Raw genomic sequence first — 19,489 nt, forward strand, 5'->3', positions numbered from 1 at the left:
TTTTTTGTTTCTTTTGACTGTCTGTCTGTGGGTGTTTCGGGATGGTAGTGGCGGGTTTTGATCTGTGTTTTGTTGTGTTTTGGTTGTGATTTTGTATACACAGTCAAAAAGGTCTAAATTAAATCAAAATGTTCATATGTTGTGCAGTATCCTTAAATTTCCTGTGTGTGCCCAGGCTGGACAGTTATTTGTTAAACAATATATATACATTCATGACATTTCATAGTTTTGCATTTGTGATTCCCCCTCAAGAAATTTCAGCGTAAATGAAATCGCTCATTTAATGTAAATACCTTCATGTTGTTCAAAGTCTTGTTCAAAATGGCTTTCCGAGGAAACCAGACATTTTTTTTGCATACCTATCAGAGCTTTTTATAGCTTCAAGATGCTTTTTTGATAATAAGTAGCAGGAGGATGGTAGTTTTGTTCTTTTTTGCTTCTGCTCCGTAAAATAGTCTTTCATTTCTAAAAATATTAATAGCTTGACATTTATCTGATGCATGTTGACATTTGGCTCCCTTGATGACTGCTGAGTGTAATGCTCCTTGAAGCTAAATCATTGGACCTATTTTTTTTTTCCAAATTCAGATGTCTGTATTTCTGGAAAAGGTTGATAATTTAAATAATTGATCTTTATCAAGGACAATCATGTGGCATCAAATTTAAGACATAAACAATATTTCCTCTGCTATGTGTAATGACAGTGATTAAAATCTTAGCTCAAATAAAACAATTATAGATTTTTAAAGTCATTTAATTTCTTAGTTATGGAGTACTTTAATTTTTAGTTTTAAGATATTTATACAATGAGTTTACAATTAAATTGGTGGATATTCTAACAAAGTGCCCAACAATAATATAATTTTTGTAATTAATTGGTTTTCATGTCATAACATTTTAAAATGAAATATTTTTAAAAAACAAAATTTTGGTTCCTAACAATTATAAGCTGTTTCTTATTAATAGCACATTTAAATTAAGCCAGTCATTAGAGCGTTGACATCCATTTGCGTTGCTGTGTTTAAAGAAACTGATGTGATCTTTTTGGAAAGAAATACATTTTAATAAGATGCAACTGAAAATGTTTAAGACATCAGACTTTGTGCATTGCATCATTCTCCAGGGATGGGTGTACTGTCCTTTCTCCCACAGTTGAGGCAGCGATTAGTATAATATAAATCAACATCTATTTAATGGGTGTGAATTCAAAACTCCATCAATTAAAAGCAGAAAAAATATGTCAGACTTTCAGTCTTTATTAGAAACGGGGCAAAAAAGGTCAAATAGTTTTTAGTTGTAAAACTTTTACAACATATAATTTATCAATAGTCATCAATTTATCAGTCTTGTGAAATCTGTAGACCATGCACACCACAGGTTTGTTGCACATGTTCCGCTTAGTTTCTCCATAGTTGTGTCATTCATCATCATAGTGAATGTCAGTGTTCATAAATTTGCTTCATACATATGAATATTGTATATGCTTGAGTACTGTAGCCTTCACCCATTGATTTGTTACAAAAAAAAATCTTGAAGTTTCTTCAACCAATAAGCTTGCTGTATGTTTTGTTAGTTTGCCTAAATTGTGAGACAATATGTGTGAGTCTAAATATGTTCCATATGCATAACAGCTCATATCCATTTTTGGTGGCCACGTCCTTCATATAAAGCTGAGCTGATCATTCATCTGCCTCACTCTCTAGTTATGAGCTGTGGTGATGATGTGGTTCCTCCTTTTCCTCTGCATAGCTCATATTGAGCCGGTGATCTTACAAGGCAAGTTAAAGCTATTCTCTTTAGATTTAACTATCGATATGTGTAACAAATTAAAATTGGATAGTTGTTTACCTAATTCAACACTTTTTGAGATGAGAAAAAAATTATCATCCAGTGCTCCAGGCTTTCCATATACTATATTTAAGTCAATAATAGCTATTTTTGGAAGGTAAGCACAACAGCACAGAAGTTAATCTAAAAAAGATAATAGTTTATGTTTAATACCGTATGCATTGAAAACTTGTGATGTTGTCTTTATGTTAATTTCCATGGGATTATTTTCCTATCTTCTCTAAGTGTGGTCATTCAATTTGAGAGCATGATTTATTGATTTTGCATTCAAGATTTTTAAGGCTTTCCCTCAAAACCCACGACTCAAACAGCCCCTGCTTGCGGTTAGATTCTTCTCAAAGTGTGTGTTTAAACTCAGATATATTGTTGCTTGCACAGATTTCCAGCTCTCCAGCTTCAGCCCTTCTCCTTACTCTCAGGCTGTTCCAGTCTGCTCGTGAAACGTTTGCCCCCAGATTTCTGCTCTGCTCTGAAATTTTTTTGTGCAATAATCCTGTCAAAATCCCCCAACCAATAGAATGCCAGGTGTAGAGCTGACTAAACACTTAGATGCGGGCGCGTTAGCTTTACTTCTTATAACATCATGTACATTACCCTTTTATTGAGTTCATCCAACTTCCGACTTTCACAGCTTTATTATATACTTCCTATGCTTTCTTTACAACTTTTGGAATAAAAGGAGAGTTATTACAGTATATCAGCACCCATTCTTTTTAATTTAACAGATAAAACCCATATACTGTAATAACTTAATACCACACCAGCCTCGGGTGCTAGAGGAGAAAACGTCACGTTAGTGAGTCCTCATCTATGTTTTTTATTTTAACGGTGCTATTACTTCCTTTATATTGAAGTGATAAAGTCATATTTGCAGCATAAGCTATTATATAGTCAAAAAGTGGTATACCACTGGTATATGTAATAACTGTCCTTTTTTGTCAAAAGTTGTAAAGAAAGTATGGAAGCATATAAAGCTAAGTATAAAGCTGTGGAGGGCAGGAGTGGATGAACCCAGTAAAAGAGAAATGTACTGGATGCTATAAGAAGTAAAGTGAACGTGCCCGCATCAAGGCAGGGAACATTTGATTGGTCAACACTACACCTGGCATTGTATTGATTCGGTGGTTTTTGCACAAAAAATCTGAGAGCAGAGCAGAAATATGACAGCATCTGTTTCACGAGTACGCAGAAATAGCCTGAGCGCAAGAAGGGCTGAGGCTGGAGCGCAGATATACATAACTGAGTTTAAGCACACATTTAGAGCAAATGCGCAAGCAGAGGCTGTTTGAGTCCAAGGACAGGGTTTTGAGTGAAAGCGTTACAAAATCTGAACTTGAAACCACTAAGTAATGCTCTTAAATCTAGACCACGCTCTTGATGGGAAAATAAACCTGTAATTTGTAGATGTGTAAAAAGATGCAGGCATAGTCAATTTTCCATCAATTTCTATTATATCAGTGAGCTTGTCAAACTTTTGCCACATTTTCATTTTCCATGAAATAATTCTGAAAATTATCAAAAGTTCTACCACACATCCTCTGACAAATTCACGTCTTTTAACACAAATGTCCATTATTTAAAAACAAAACATTTACATCAAAATTCTTTCAAAATTGTGTTAGGCCTATATGTTGTTCAGTCAATTTGGTTGGAGAGCATTCTATAGTTATCTTAATAAGTTGTAAAGCACCACAATCAGGAAAAATTACTAAATGGTCCAATACTACATCTGGCCGCTGTGCAAAATTTCATGACTTTGCTAAATTACATTTAATAAAATCAAATAGGAAGAAGATATGAGAGAAAGAAACAGAACAAAAACCTAATACCTAAATCTTAATTTGAATAATATTTTCAACTTGAACAACATTATTATTGCCAATTAAGCAAATAATAATTAAAGTTTATAAAGTTTCCAAAGCTGAATTCATATTTACAATACTTGGATTTAAATGGAGCTTTTCTGTCAAGGAAACTACTGTTTTTCTGATAATTAGTACCAAATGACATAGTCCAAATCAGGAAACAGTAGAGGAAATTATTCTGAAATTACAGATTTGTAAAATAAAGAGAGGATTGTAATACATCTTAATATATAGTTTGGGGTGCAAGCATTTCGTTTTACAACCCTGTTGTAATATGACAATTAAATGTAGCTTGAACCTTAAACCTTATTTCTCTGTTACACAATTTATTTACTTTGGATGAAATATTTTGGACTGACATTATCATTAAATAGCAACACATGAAAGGGCATTTAAAAGATTAAAAAAATGTTTTCATGGGAGTCAGAGTTTTGCACAAACTTATGCAAAGTTGTAGAATTTGACTCATTTAAAAAGAAATGTTACATAGCCATGGTTGATGGTTCAGAAACAGGTATGGATCAGGTATAAAACAATTTGATAGCAACCTCAAAATTTACAACAAATAAATGAATAAAGGCTACAAAATGGAAACTTATAAACTAATATGTTTATCCGTACATAATTCTATATATCTCCTGCCATGTAACCAGATGAAAACAGACTGATTCTAAGGGATGGGAGCAGACCGTGTGAAGGCCATGTTGAAATCTATCATGAGAAGAAATGGGGCTACGTTGGAGATAAAGGCTGGAACAGGGCTACTGAAGAAGTGGTGTGCAAAAGCATAAACTGTGGGGAACCTATGGAGGACTTAACAGTGGATGTGGCGCGGCCCTTTGGTAGCACAGTCTGGCTCAATGAATTAAAGTGCAATGAAAACGATAAAAATCTGTGGGACTGTGATTTTCCTGGCTGGGCTATCAGCTTTTACCCTGAATTGACAGTGAAAAAGATACATGTACAAGTAAGCTTAAACTTTTATTTTTTACATTTGTTGAGATACATGTTGTTGAGAAGTACACCTTTGAATAATGATCATGATGATTTTTGGCAGTTTGTTTTATTTGTAATTGACGGTTACTTGTTTTTGCTCTTCTAGATAACATTAGCATAAGCCTGGATGGATATGACTGTGCAGGAGCTGTCCAGTTTTCCATAAATGGAAAAAAAAGTTACTTTTGTGACTTGGGTAAGATTAGGCAACATGCATACAGAACAGGATTCACTGAGTGATTAATGTGAAGTGCAATGTGAAGTACATGAAGTAACTAATATTGATTAACACAGAGTGGCAATACAGCACTTCCTCATTGTGCCAATGGGACAGAAATATTTTTTAGAAAAAGGCCAATATGTCTTCATAATGACATTTTGGATCTTGTTTTGTACACACTCTCATTATCCTCGTTCCATTAGCTTCCATACTTACCGTAACGCAACTTTGCTGTTTTGAGTTTGATTATATTTCTATATTATTATCCTTTCTAATCTTACCACTTATTTGAGTATCACAGTACTGTGAAATTGTTTAGTACTATGATAATGATATGTAAATATTGTGATTCATTTCACATTAAGGTGAAAGAGAAGCCAATTTTTTGTGCGAAAGCCTCAATTGCAGTGCGTCCAAGGAGATCGTTAAGGAGGAATGGATGGGTTGGAAACACTTACAAAACTCAGAGATGACCCTCAACTGTGCAGGCATTAATGATGTACAAAATCTGTGGCAGTGTGCAAAGCAGGGACCACAAGTATGCAAAAATCCTGTTTCTGTCATATGCAAAGGTAACACACACTCACACATAGTAACTAAGTTTAGTCATTTGTTGCAACATATCAGTGAATTAAGAAAATAGTTTATTTAAACAGATCATGAAAGACTGCAACTCGAAGGAGATCCATCAAATGTATGTTCTGGGAAAACGATGGAAAATGGCAAAAGGATTTCTTATAATAACAGCAAATCCAGCCTTAATGTGTGCCAACAAATGAACTGTGGTACTGTTTATAAGCAGACAGGCGATAAAGTGACATGCACAGGTAATTCAACCTTTTAATGTTCAACCACATTTCTCGCACACTTTCTCGCAAGCAACCACATTGTTATTGTATTTCCAGATCAAAACAACATTTTCATCCTGATCTTGTTTTGTCTTTTCTATTATTATTTCAACTGAAACAAATATACATCTAAAAAACAAGCCATTTTTATTCACCCTCTATATTACTATATTTTTATTTTCCACAGACAATATTAAAGTTGTTCTAAGGGAAAACAACAAACCCAGCACCTGCTATGGTGCAGTACATATTCAAGTGAATACTTCATTGCTGCCTGTGTGTGGCAACAGCTGGACCGAGAAGAATGCTGAAGTAGTTTGCAAGGAGCTAAACTGCGGGAAGGTGAGTTCTTAGTGTCCAGTTTCAGTGGCACAAACAAAATATTTGTATTTAATGCAGGCCTTTGTAATGTTGTGACAATTGCAGGACAATGCTAAATGTTGTCATCAAAATATCTACATACAATTTACTAACATAAAAAAGGACAGTGAACTAAACACAGGGGTGTATTTTGTTTTAGATCATTATTCATTTAGCTTTTCACTTTCTTGCTAAGCGACGAGCATGTTGTCCAAAATGTCAAACTATTCCTTTCAAGTACAGTATTATATCTATGTTTCAGTAATGAGTTTTATCGTTATTATTATTTTTATTGTTATTGTTAGTTTGGTTTGTTATTGTAGTTTGGTTTATTATTATCTTAGTTTCTCTCTAACTTACTGCTCTTTTTGAGTCAAGCAAAGTTTTCTATTTGACAAAAATGAATGATATCAAAAATGATCTCCTCTAGGTGGTTCCTTTTGATAAGACGAAAAAAACAACAACAAGAAGAGGCATAATGGACTATGTGAAATGCTCAGGCGAAGAGTCTTCACTATGGCACTGTAGGGCCAAGCGTGACAAAACACCTTTCACATGTGATTCCATGGCCTACGTAGTCTGTGCAGGTGATGTGTGGCGGTGATCCTAGTTTTTATATTAACATTTGTGGCTTTTGAGATTAAAAAATAATACCTGGCCTGACTAACTGGGGATTTCTAAGTTCACTGATGAATGTCAATAAGTACAACTTTACTTTGACATGGTGGAAGCAAAAATGTGACAGCTATGTAATGGCATGCTGTAAGACAAAGTTTATGTACAATTAGATTTATTTCTGCCCAAATGTATGCTGTAAGAGTTTTTATTTAGTATTTCCCTGTGTTTGACAATTCTCTTCCTGTCATGGTACAGCTAGTATTGACGTGAGATTAGCGGACGGTCCTGGAAAATGCGCTGGGAGAGTAGAGATCAAGCATGAGGGCCAATGGAAAAGAGTCAGAAAAAACAATTGGAAAGAAACCAACTCAGATGCTGTCTGTAGACAACTGAAATGTGGAAATAAAGGAAAATCCAACAGTTCTGAAAAATTCAGTAAGGGTTCAGGTCGTTTCCTGGATGACAAAGTAGACTGCAGTGGAAACGCCGCAAACATAAATGAGTGTTTTGAAAAAAACCAACAACACTCAGGTAAAGAGGACGAGCCAGTGGGGATAATCTGTGAGGGTGAGTGTTTTTCAGTTATTCTGTTTTGCCCTTTGACCTTCTCTTGTGGTATGTGACATTGTGGCACATGTGGCATTCTCCAGTTCTATACAGTGACAGTAGAGGTGTGTATGAAATGTATTAATTCATTTATTTCACCACCTGGGGGAAACAGCTGTAAACGCAATTGATATCACCTCAAAAAATTGTTTGTTGCTTAACATTTTAGCAAACGTTAGTCGTTTAATTACACATCTGGCACAAAGCAACATTGGTGTCCTTTTGAGGTTGTGTTTCAGGCTACCTGACAAATGTCCAGTCCAAGATTCACTCTGCTTTTAGTTCTTCAATAACTCCTGAAGGAAATATCTGTCTCCACTATGCTAACCAGCTAGTTGCTAACATTATCTGTCTGCTGTGCTGAGCAGGTAGTGTACACCGGGTTTACTCAAGCTTTTTTTTGCTGAACACAGCTTCTTGCTGCTGCTTCTGAAAGCAAGGCTGATGATGTTGTTCAGACCGAACCAAAGCAGTACAGTTGCAGGATGTACAACCGAAACAATAAGCTGAAAGATGCTAAAATGCTCTGTAGAGGTTACTGCAGGTAATAATTTTGATATGGATAATTCTGTGTGGGTTTGCCAGAACAAGTGACAAGAGCTGGCCTTAGCTATGTTTAACCTGTTTTATTTTAAACTGGCCCCGCCTTCCAAAGGGCTTCTACTGACTTGAAGAATTGAATAATCCACCCACTTTAAGCAGGCCTACTTATTTCACTTAATGTGTCCAGACATGGTGCTGCAACCCCACCAGCCCCTTAAAATTAAACATTCGTAAAATACATCAACTGATAATAAAAAAAAGTGTGATGCAGTCTGCAGACTGGCAGCAGAGCGTGACGTTCTTTGATCCTGAAGTCTAATGTTGCTGCAGTTCTGTGGTTTTCTTGTTCAAAATGTGCATCTCACATTGGTTTCAATTTCCCAATTGGGATCAAATACATTAATAAAAACTTTGATAGTGGCTGGTGCTAAAACGGATCTCAGTCATGACAGCAACAGCTACTCACATAATCACGTCCTCTTATGTGACTGTGCCTACAAAATAAAAACCCAAGAAAGTTTTTTGCAGCAATGCTTCATTTGGAATTTTACTGAAACGTAAATCCACTGAATAAGAAGTGCAGGAATTTCCTCTGCCTGGAGATGCTGGGGAAATGAAAATAAGCGTCCATAGGTTGATGGATGTGGATCAATCGAAAAAAGCACAATATTCCTATAGTCATTGTTTATATATAAAATATAGTGATATAATATTATATATATAATACTTTTATTAGCAATACTACCTTTCTACTACTAATTCACTTTTCAATGGACAAGTTGTCATATTTCTTTTTTTTTACACACAGTTACATGCTTCTGTTCTGTGAATTTTATGTTACCAAATTGTATCAATAAAATATGCCCATATTTAAAAATTCCAACAAAATGGAGCACGCTGAAAAAGGTTTTGGTTTTGAAAAAAAATTTCAATCAAAATATCACAGCTCAAAATGTACTCCAAATGCCTGAGCTGAGCATTTAACCGCTCAGGGAAAAACATAACAAAAACAAAACAAACAAATCCAAAATATGTACATATGTTTGTTTAGGTTTTCTGGACTGAAAACAACATTCTTCTTCTTTTCTTTTAACAACCTAGGTCCAGAGTTACAGTTTAATGTTGAAACTACATCTCTACAATTTTCTGAATCTAAAGAAAATTTATGTAATTGCTAACCCTATTCAAGTTTGTGTGGGGGCTTGAGACTATCCCAGCGTACATTGTGAGGGAAAAGGGAGACAGGACAAGTTGCCAGTCTATCACAATTCTAACACTTTCTCTCTTTCCTCTTTTATCTCTGTTAGATCACAAGGTGGTATTTCTGAAGGGAAAAAAGGCCTGTTCTGGCACCGTGGGGATAGAACATGGCACCAAAACCCACTGGCTCTCCGGGTCTAACGAGACATGGAACCAATACTCTGCAAACGCAGTATGTCAGCAGATGCACTGTGGGAAAGCCACCCAGTATAACTTCATCGATAGTAAAATGTTCAAAGAAGGAGTTTGGAAAGAATCTTACAGCTGCTTACCCAACACCAAATCTCTGTTTGAATGTGAAAACAGGACATTGCCATCTAACCACAGTGACACTATTGCCAGTGTGACATGCTCAGGTAATGTAAGGCAGTGTTGAAATTGAAAACTGAAATGCATTATTTATTTGTCATGTCATTTATTTTTGTCACTGGTTGTCCTGTGGTCCAGTTGATGCATTTTACACTATGCTACTGAAATTGGCCTGATAGGGGTGCTTTAAAATTTCTGACTTTTAATGGTCATAGCTACACTATCACTGGCCTGACAGGGATACTACAATCAGACTTCTACTCCACTGGTCCATTTTTATAGAAACCTGTCCTGTCTTAGACTGGTTTGAGACATGCTGTAGTTGTGAAATGATCTGCTGATGCAAGTCTGCAAAGATCTTCTTCACCTGTTTTGCTATTTGCTTTTTTGTTGGCACAACAGGAAAAATCAAAATAAACCTGGCCAATCAGTGTCATGGGCGCGTCAACGTTTGTGTGAATGAGACATGTGGAGGTGTGTGTGCAGACACCTGGACAGAACAAATGTCTTTGATGCTGTGTAAAAACCTCGGCTGCGGGGATAAAATCCTACATCTACAAAAAAAGCATGAAATAAGTAACGTGATCATCCAGAGCTTGCACACTACACAGCACACCACCAAAGTGAACCAGTGCAACTTGGTCAGAAGTGCTGAAAATGGTGAAGCCTGTGAGAACAAAGCAGCCTATGTTGCTTGCTCAGGTAATGGATTGTTTGAAAAATATTTATACGTTCAAAAACATATTTGTAAAAATCTAAAAATATGATCACAATGAGATAGTAATCTGTTTGCTAGATAGTTTGCTGAACATCTCAGAGATTCCAGATAAATCTTGGAAATTTCTTAAATAACAACTTTCTGGCTATATGTCAAGATAATGCAGGATAGGCCAAATAATTTTACACCTTAACAAAAGTCCCTTGAGCGTATCTTTTCACTCCTAAAAATAATTCTTCCAACTTCGTTATAGGTGTGTCCCATCTGAAACAAACTAAAGCTGATGATACACGGGACAGCTTTTTTTTGCTCTAAAAGTGTATCAATAGGTTAAGACAACTCTTGAATACAATTAAAACCAAATTTATGTCAAGCAGAGCAGATACACTTTGTAAACTTTGGTCATATCTCTCTATGAGACTGATTTTCTTAAACTTAAGTTTATCTTTGCACAAAGCTGACATTACTGACTATAACTGTGTATTTTAATCCAGAACCAGAATCTTTTTTCTTGTTTGTGTTATTAAAATAACAAATATCATGAAAAAACAGAAGAATGACAACTCTGTACCTTTCATTGTTTTATTGCAGGTAGTGTCAAGGCCAAAATGTCAAATGCCAAAATGTCTTCCAATTACACATGTTATGGAAATGTCGTGCTGCACTATGACGACCAGTGGCTCCCTGTGTGTATGGCTGCTCTTAACGACACGAAAACTCAAAACGCCATCTGTGGGGAGCTGAAATGTGGTCATGCTCTCAAGACGATTGACTTTGGACCATCAGTAAGCGGTCAAGTCATTTCAGAAATGCATTGTTCTGCAAACGGCAAGGAGTCATTACAAGCTTGTAATATCACTTCTACCACGAGCACCTGCACTCATGGTTTCCTCAAATGCGCCGGTATGTGTAAAGATTTTGTTTCATATTAGTCACTTTCAAAATGTTTTCATTAACCCTATACTCTGTCACCACACTACCTAATTTGAGATTGCTGAAGTTTTTCTTCGAGCATTCAAGCATATTTGCGACCTTCTATAATGGAAGAGTTCCTTATTTTGTGAAATAAACTATTCGCTTTATTGCTGAGACTTTTTAGATTTAGATTGATACCTCTTTCGTGTCTTTCAGACAACTATGAAGCTAATGCCAGGAGATTATTAGCATAATTTTGCATAAAGACTGGAAGTTGCGGCAAACAGCTAGTTTGGCTCAGTCTAATAGTTAAAAACTTAACAATTAATATTTCTTGGCCAGCATTGAAGCCTTCAAGTCACAATCTTTGTGCTAAGCTAAGCTAACTGGCTGCTGGTTGTAGCTTCATATTTAACGTAAAGATGTGAGTGGTGGGCTATCAAATTTCTTATCTAACTTATTTAACAGCAAAAGAACAAATAAGCATATTTCCCAAAATGTTGAACCATTTCCTCAGCAGCAATACAAAACTTTCATCAAGGTTACACTATTTGCCCAACAATTAAAATATAAGCTAATATTTAGACATAACTAACATGTGCAATACTGTGCAATATGCAACTGTTAAATTGGTGGAGGATCACAGTGTAAGCTAATTCTCACAAGTTTGTGTCCTCAGCATATTATCTGCATCTTGAGTTCCTGCTAATTACATCACGTTTTGTGAGTTTTATGTTTCCCGAATCTTATCTCATCTATCCCTGTTGCTTATCTCAGGCTGGAGTCAGATGGCGGTGGAAGGCGGCAAGTCCTGTAGTGGAAATGTGTTTGTTTTCTCAGAAAGAGTAAACATGACAGCTTTTCCCCCTGACAAGTGGACAGACACTAGGGGGAATAAGTTTTGCCAGGATCTGGAATGTGGCAACTTAAAGTCAAACAAGACAATTACATTGCAGCAGCAGCAGCGGCTATTTATTGAATGTGAAGGTAAATTTTGTTTATGCAGAATTGCTGTCAAATGATCACACTATCTTTACAGTTGTATCTGAAGCCACCTCATAGTGAAGCACGGACGCCGGAAGCAGGAGAAAACAACTAGCCTGGCTCTGTCCAAAGTTTTAGCAGCTAGCTGTCATGTCTAATAATAAAGTACTAGTTAATGTGGTAGAGGTATCTCAGCAGAATAAGTGTTAGTTATTTTAACCTCCACACACCATGAATCTGGCAGATGCTGGAGAAGTTGAAGAGCTGAATTTTCATAGCTGGCACAAGTACACACTGTATACTTCTTTCAAAGCAAATGATGAATGTGTTGTTCATTCAGGTTTTTTGCATCTTTGCATAAAGGGATATAAGGGTCATTGTTAAATTAACTGATGTGTGGATTAATATAAACCCTGGCAGCATGTGAAATTCTATATTCCACACTTTGTAACTCCAGAGAGCCACATCCTGTAGCACTCACTTTTCACTGTTAATGAGTGTTGTCAGTGGCATTTGTTAACTGTTGATTGTGTGTTTACTTATAGAGTGCTATAACAAGTTTTACAACTGTTAAAGGAACTCTGCTGGTATTTTGCCATTGGAAAAAAATCTGATTAATTTCTTTTTTACTGCTTTTGTTCCTGGTTTTATTTTGTCTTGTTAATTTCCTTCCAAGGTGAGCATAGGCTCAACCTTTCAGACAAGTGCCATGGTGACGTGACGATAAATGGAGTTGAAGTGTGCGACAGTGACTGGAAAGACCAATCCCACTTGGTTTGCCAAGCTCAGGACTGTAGCAACGCTGTTGTTGGTATCCCTAGTGTTAGAATGCCTAATCCAGCTGTGGACTACCATCATTTCAAATGTGAGGAGCACCATTACAAACTTAGCCAGTGCCTTCATTTCAAGGGAAAGTGTAACAGAAAATTGGTGTCTGTTTACTGCACTGGTAAGTATGTGTATATTTGTGCTTTCTGTACCATCAAAGATAAGAATATTCATGTAAAATGTTGAGGTAGCACAGCTGTTCACTGCTTCTTTTAGGGTCAATATTATGCATGTTTACGTGCATTTTCAGGTACTCCCTTAAAAATGTATTTTTCAGGATCTTAACAGCCAACAGTGAAATGGTGAATCCATTCCAATAATTTGTATAACAGATATAGTTGCTACATTTAGCTCACTGTCTTTTAGCTCCAGCTTCATATTTAACAGACAGATCTGTACATTCTCTTTCACTCCTTGCAAGAAAGCAGATAAGGCTATTTCTTAAATTGTTAAACTCAACACAATTAAACACCATTTCCTAAAGTTGAAGACATGACATTGAATACTTTTTCTATATTTATTTTGCAGAGAATGTCAAGTTCAATACTACAGAAAAATGTGGAGGTCAGATTGAAGTCAATTATCGAAATAAGTGGGAAAAAGTGTGTCCCCTGAATTCATCATTTACCTCTGAATTTAAGGAAAAGCTGTGTAAAAACCTTAACTGTGGTGGTCTCGCTCTTAAAATACAGAACAACAACAACAAGAAAACGGTAAGGTCCCACTAATTAATTAATTAATTAAGCCCTCATTTAGCTGTCAGGCATCTCTTTATTCTTTTGAATGGCTATGAAATTGTTTATTCTGAAGACTAAAGTTTAAATTTCAATTTCAAGGACATCTTGGAAACACACCTGCATTGCACAACTGATCACATGGACATCAAACACTGTGTCATCCACGAGCGTTGTTCAAACGTTACACCAGCTGAGATCTACTGTGATGGTAATCAAACATAAATTCTTTCCCAATAAGTCAGGCTGGTTCCTAAAACTTTCATTTAGTTGTTTTTGTGTAAAGCAGAATATTGTATTCTGTAACTAATTAACATATTGTAAAACTAATTTCTTATTTGATTAACATGGCACAGCATAACTAATGGACGAAGCAGTCCTACTCAGAATGCAGAAAAGGCAACGTGGCTGTGTTTGCTTTCAGGGTATGTGATAAAACTACCGCCCACAGGGCCACCCAGGCCAATCTCCATAGTGCCTATTCTCCTGGGAGTAGGATTACTTTTGGTTCTGGTGATAGTGATTGTTGTGTTTATAAGAATCTTCATTGTCAAGAAAGCCAAGAATGTCTCATGTGAGTATATTATTCTATTACGCTTATCTTCTGTTATTACAACTTCGGTTAAAATTACTGTTCGATACTTTGTTACACTTTTAATGAATTAATTTGTAAAAGGTTTACCATTCCAACAAACAAAATCAATCTACCCAATAATTCTAATCAATCCAGTGTATTGACAAGGTGTACTATAGCCTTTTTACCACAAGAGGCCAGTCTTTCTGCATGTTAATTAAATTAAACTGCTGCTTTTTTCCCCAGCATTTATATTTCAGCTCTTAGAAACCAGTACATCAGTTCTGCTCACCAATGCTAAATAAAACAAACATCTTACATTCATTAAAAAGTCCAAACCTTCTTCAGAGTTGTAAAATGTGCATGTTGTGTGTCCCAACTGTTTTTCTGGCTTTTGTGCTGTCATTTAGTGTTTCATTAAAATGAAACAGTTGTTTATTATATACCAGTAAATGTCTAATGCTTCTTTAATGTAGCGAGAATGTTCCCAAGACAAGAAGTAGAGTTTGAAAGTGGCGACTATGAGGATGTCAAAAGCAAAGAAAATGAAATGGAAGAATCTCATCGTGGCAGTAAGTCTCAAAACATATTCATTCATTTACATTATGTATATAGTAATGTTCTTAAATAATAAATATAGAATAGTGAACCCAATCCCCTTATTACTATATTTATATTATTGTGCTTTTATGTTATTATTACATATATAGTTTATATCATAGTATTTTTTTCTATTATATATACTTTATATTTTTGTATTACTACTATATAATACATGCATATTTAAACTTGATTTCAAAGTAAAAATAAGCACAGATTCAGAATATGGTGAAAATAGCTTTCATGGCGGAGTTTATTTTAATGGTTTAAGAAGAAGAAGAAGATACTTTATTGTCACATACACATCCATGTAGCAAAATAAATTTTTTCATAATGGAAACACAGGGCTGTGTAATTTGAAATTTAGGGCAATGTGGAAGTATTTGCGAAAATGTTTTGTTTCTGTTGTTCACACAGGGTTCAGATCAGAGGCTGAAGTCATCACAGAGAGTGACACCAGGAGCAATGCCTCATTTTCATACGATGATATTGATGAAGCTGCTGAGGCTCAGCCCCTGACCTCTAAGGCCGCCACTGCTGGTCCCACAGGTGACAATTATATCCATGAGGGCGCTCTCGATCAAAGCAGAGGAAAGCTTTGAATCATCTTTTCACACTTAAAGGTTCAGTGTGTAATATATATGAGGATCTATTGACAGAAATGCAATATAATATGCATGTTTTCAGTGGTGTATAAAGACCATACATTATGCACTGTTGTGTTTTTTATTACCTTAGAATGAGCCATTTCTATCTACATACACTGCGGCTCCTCTTACATGGACATCGCAATGTTGTGCTGCCATGTTTTTACAGTAAACATTTCGTCAATACATTTAATATGTAAGAAAAAGAAAAACAACAAGTAGTAGTAGTAGTAGTAGTAGTAGTAGTAGTAGTCAACTGGTTTATTAGAAGTGAGAAAAGAAGACAAATTTGGACAAATATAGGCCCACAGGTATGTTTTAGCACAAGAACACACCGTAACTTCTCCTTTGCTTTGCTTCTCCTGTGCACTTTAAAAGGGAGAGGGTAAACGGTGCATTCATGTGGTGTTGGAATAACAATTGCCACCCTCACCATTAGATGCCACTAAAACTTACACACTGAACCTTTAAATACCAAATCTTGACAAATCCTCGCATTGTCAGCACTCAGCTAATTTTAATATGCTGTTTTTGTCTTTAACAGATGAGGTGACCTATGAGGTGGAAGACCCACAGGAGAATTACGACGACATTGAAACCAGCCCTGAAATCTCTCAGACTAAAGTTGAAGTCCACGACAGCCCCCAAACCACACCTGAAAGTATTGCAGCGGCATCTCCAGCTTTGGTGCAGGAGGATGAGGACTACCTGGTGCCGGGCCATGATGGGTGAGCCAAAACTGGGTTTAAAATCTGCTATAATCAAATCAAATCTGGCAAAGTCGATCACCCCAAATCAAACCCCCTTTTACTCATATGGACAAACAATATAAGAGTAAAGAATCTTTTATGCAGTAGACATTTGCTGAAGTTGTTAAAATAAACTAAATCAAAATTGAGAGCATAAAAATCAGATTGCGTCCCTATATAAAAGCAATTCAAGTGAATGTATGGTTTGAAACTTAAAGATTGTGCAGTTTGTAAATAGGAAAAATTACATTTGTCAGAAAACATAATCTGAGTATGTAATACTAATTTGTGTACCACCCGTGAGATTTAGTTATCTTTATTTCTTCTTTTACATAAGTGTGTATTATTAATGTAAAATGTGTTGTTGAGGGAAATTTGTGGTAAAATATTTTTTCTCTTGTGATAAAGATTTCACAATGCAAAGATAGTGTCGTGGAAAGGATTTTTATGTTTATATCATTCATTCTAATTATTAGTGCCTGTTGTTGATTTATTGGCTTTTATGAAATGTGCCCAATCACATGTTATTTTCTGATTAAATGTATGCCTACTTTAAAAAAAAAAAATATTGATGGATATAGTAGTTGAGCTTCCATGGTTTCCGCAATATTATTTTGCTTGAGTTTGTCAATTTATCTATTAAATGCAATCCATCAATACACCTTTCTATAGTCATAAAATAAGCTCTATAATGCAAAGATATATGTTAAATAAATAAAATAAATAAATGTTACATCAGTCAAACTCCTTGTGTAACACGGCTGATACAGCAAACTCAGGTCATGTTATGACATTGTTACATTGCATATTTTATGTGTTTATGAGCTTTGTAAGAATGTTTAACCATGTTTTTAAGGAATAGATGCCAAGACTTAGATGAGAAGATTTATACCACTCTCATATCTGAACAGTAAATATGAAATTACAGCCAAAAGTTATTTTTACATAGCACAAAGACTGCAAACAGAGGGACACAGCTAGCCCGGCTCTTTCCAAAGGTAAGAAAAGACACCCAGAAGCATTTCTGAAGCTCACTGATTAATACATTTTATCTAGTTTGTTAAATTTGGACAAAACCACAGTCAAATCAAGAAGTTTTACAGAGGGTTATGTGCGAGACTATTCCTCGACAATGTGTTGTCTTCAGTGTTTGTAAGGTATCAATCTTCTCATTTAACTCTCTGCAAGAAAGCAAATACATGTAATTCCCAAAATGTCAAAATATTCCTATTTATCATGAATATAATGTTCAGTTAGCCATGAATGTCATCTTTATCGTTTGTCTTCAACAACACTGTAGGTGTTGTAAAGTACTTACTAAACTTGTATTTACTAAACTGATTAAAAAACAGTAAATAATAGTAATAGTTAACTGTCTCTTTTATGATCTCTTTCATATTTAAATTCAGTCAGTGCATCATACCATCATCTGTGCAGCAATTACTGTAACTTGTGACATTGGAACAATGAATAGCACTGCTTCAAAATGGATATGTACACCTATAGTGTGTGAGCCTTAAGTTAATGGTTTACTGGGACTTAGTGTATGCTCTGTATTACCACTTTTAGATTTTATCCTCTACTTACAGCTAATGATGCCTCTGAGACTCCTGGGTTTTAGAAATGGCTCAGATGTTGAGTATCAAACTGTATGTTATATAAGTCATATATAGTTTGATACACAGCACAACAAGCCATTTTCTTCACAGCACATCGTTTGTACTCAAGATTGCCTGAAATGTACTGCTGATCTCATCAAGTAGTAAACATTTTGAATTTAGTTTTATCTCCATGCTGTTTTAGATTTTTTATAATCACTTAAACATACTCATAGACCACTTAAACCCAAGGTCAAGACATCGAGAGAGAGAGAGAGAGAGAGAGGGAGAGAGAGAGGGAGAGAGAGAGCGCAGCTGCTCACAACAAATGTTAACATGGGTAAGGCCAATCCAAAAGGGACTGACAGACATACTGGTGCTGCTTTTAAGAGATTGACAGACTTGCTAGGGCCTCACATGTTTTGTCAGGAGTTAGGCAAGGGCCACTAAGATCACAGAACGAACGATACACCCAAAGGGATTAATTTGTATGCAGCAGCCCCTCGTATGATATGTAAACATCACACCCAGTCTCGTTGTCAGAGGCCTTGCTGAGGGATCATGATGTAGGATTAGGTCTGCTGTGTGGCTGAAGCTGAAATAGATACAGCACAGATTTTTTGTTCTGTCTCAGTTGCCACTTCGTCACAGCAGGGCCCAGTGGGGCTTGCATGACCTGGGTGACCATAAAAGGCTTAAGCGCCGTGTTGTTTTATATGAATTTGTAACAGGAAATCCTCTTTGTTTACAATAGAAATGATTTCTGTTGATAACAAGGCAGCACTCTGGATAAAGCAGTGCTCTGCAGAATCCTTGTTTCTGTGATCCTCTGACCCTCTTTCTCCTGGCATTATAATATCACACTGATGTTTAACCTATTAACTTCAAATCATGTTTAACATATCATTTTCCAAAGGATACCACCGTTTTTAGCAACGCTAGCTGCAGAGCTCTGGGAATAACAGTGTTAGCCAGTTGGTCAGTCCATCACTTTGGTCCAGAGTGAAATTTCATCAAGTATTGGATGGATTCACATGCACTCTCATCGTCTCCAGAGGATGAAATCCTACTCACTTTTTCTCTATCACCATCATGAGGTTCGCATTTTTAGTTAAAATGTCGCAACACACATGTTCCACTCAGGTTCATTGCAATAACTTGAAACTGACTAACTGATCTCTTAACTCTTGATCTAACCATCCAAATCAAATGTCTTTGGCCAGTAGATGTAATTTGTTCACATCTTTCGTTTATGATCAAATACATGCAAAACAAATATCATTCCCATCAGCCTTACTGCCTGTACTGTGCTAAATAGCAAATGTTAGCATGCTAATGGTGTGTTCCATTTGACATGGAAAGTAGGAATTTCCAAGTTCAAGCAGGAAATTTCAACAGGAACGCCACCTCGGATTTCCAACTTGGAATGTCGGCAGAACCTCACCAACCCCGACCTCAAAATCCAAGATGGCTGCTACCGGAATCAACCAAGGGTGTAAGCGAGGTTTGGAACAGTGAAGCCGACCAAAGCCTACATGGAAGGTTCCATGGAAGATCAGGGGAGGCTTACTGAATGGAAATAAAACAATATTACATTACTTATTGCATTAATTATCAAAAGGAGATCACATAGAGTAGCCTACATGTGTGAAAGTTCAGAGATACAGTA

At 36.1% G+C, this 19,489-nt stretch overlaps 2 protein-coding genes across 2 annotated transcripts; both read left to right on the plus strand.

The window, feature by feature from the left end:
* Window positions 1-1,628: 1,628 nt before the first annotated feature.
* LOC119906025 (scavenger receptor cysteine-rich type 1 protein M160-like) lies at window positions 1,629-4,879 on the plus strand. The gene is made up of 3 exons (XM_038723495.1): window positions 1,629-1,776; window positions 4,367-4,680; window positions 4,816-4,879. Exons 1-3 carry the CDS (start codon window positions 1,719-1,721, stop codon window positions 4,828-4,830), a joined length of 387 nt encoding a protein of 128 aa, XP_038579423.1. The 5' UTR covers window positions 1,629-1,718; the 3' UTR covers window positions 4,831-4,879.
* LOC119906023 (scavenger receptor cysteine-rich type 1 protein M130-like) lies at window positions 4,822-17,594 on the plus strand. The gene is made up of 17 exons (XM_038723494.1): window positions 4,822-4,905; window positions 5,295-5,501; window positions 5,586-5,756; window positions 5,965-6,119; window positions 6,568-6,724; window positions 7,011-7,322; window positions 9,212-9,520; window positions 9,876-10,175; window positions 10,783-11,094; window positions 11,884-12,093; window positions 12,767-13,039; window positions 13,447-13,631; window positions 13,755-13,863; window positions 14,077-14,226; window positions 14,703-14,798; window positions 15,244-15,375; window positions 16,018-17,594. The coding sequence occupies exons 2-17, from the start codon at window positions 5,369-5,371 to the stop codon at window positions 16,203-16,205; spliced, it is 3,192 nt and encodes a 1,063-aa protein (XP_038579422.1). The 5' UTR covers window positions 4,822-4,905; window positions 5,295-5,368; the 3' UTR covers window positions 16,206-17,594.
* The last annotated feature ends 1,895 nt before the right edge of the window (window positions 17,595-19,489 follow it).

This window comes from Micropterus salmoides, unplaced genomic scaffold (assembly GCF_014851395.1).
Source record: "Micropterus salmoides isolate LMB-PRFRI ecotype aquatic unplaced genomic scaffold, ASM1485139v1 Ms_hic_scaffold_16, whole genome shotgun sequence".
Classification (NCBI taxonomy): Eukaryota; Metazoa; Chordata; class Actinopteri; order Centrarchiformes; family Centrarchidae; genus Micropterus; species Micropterus salmoides.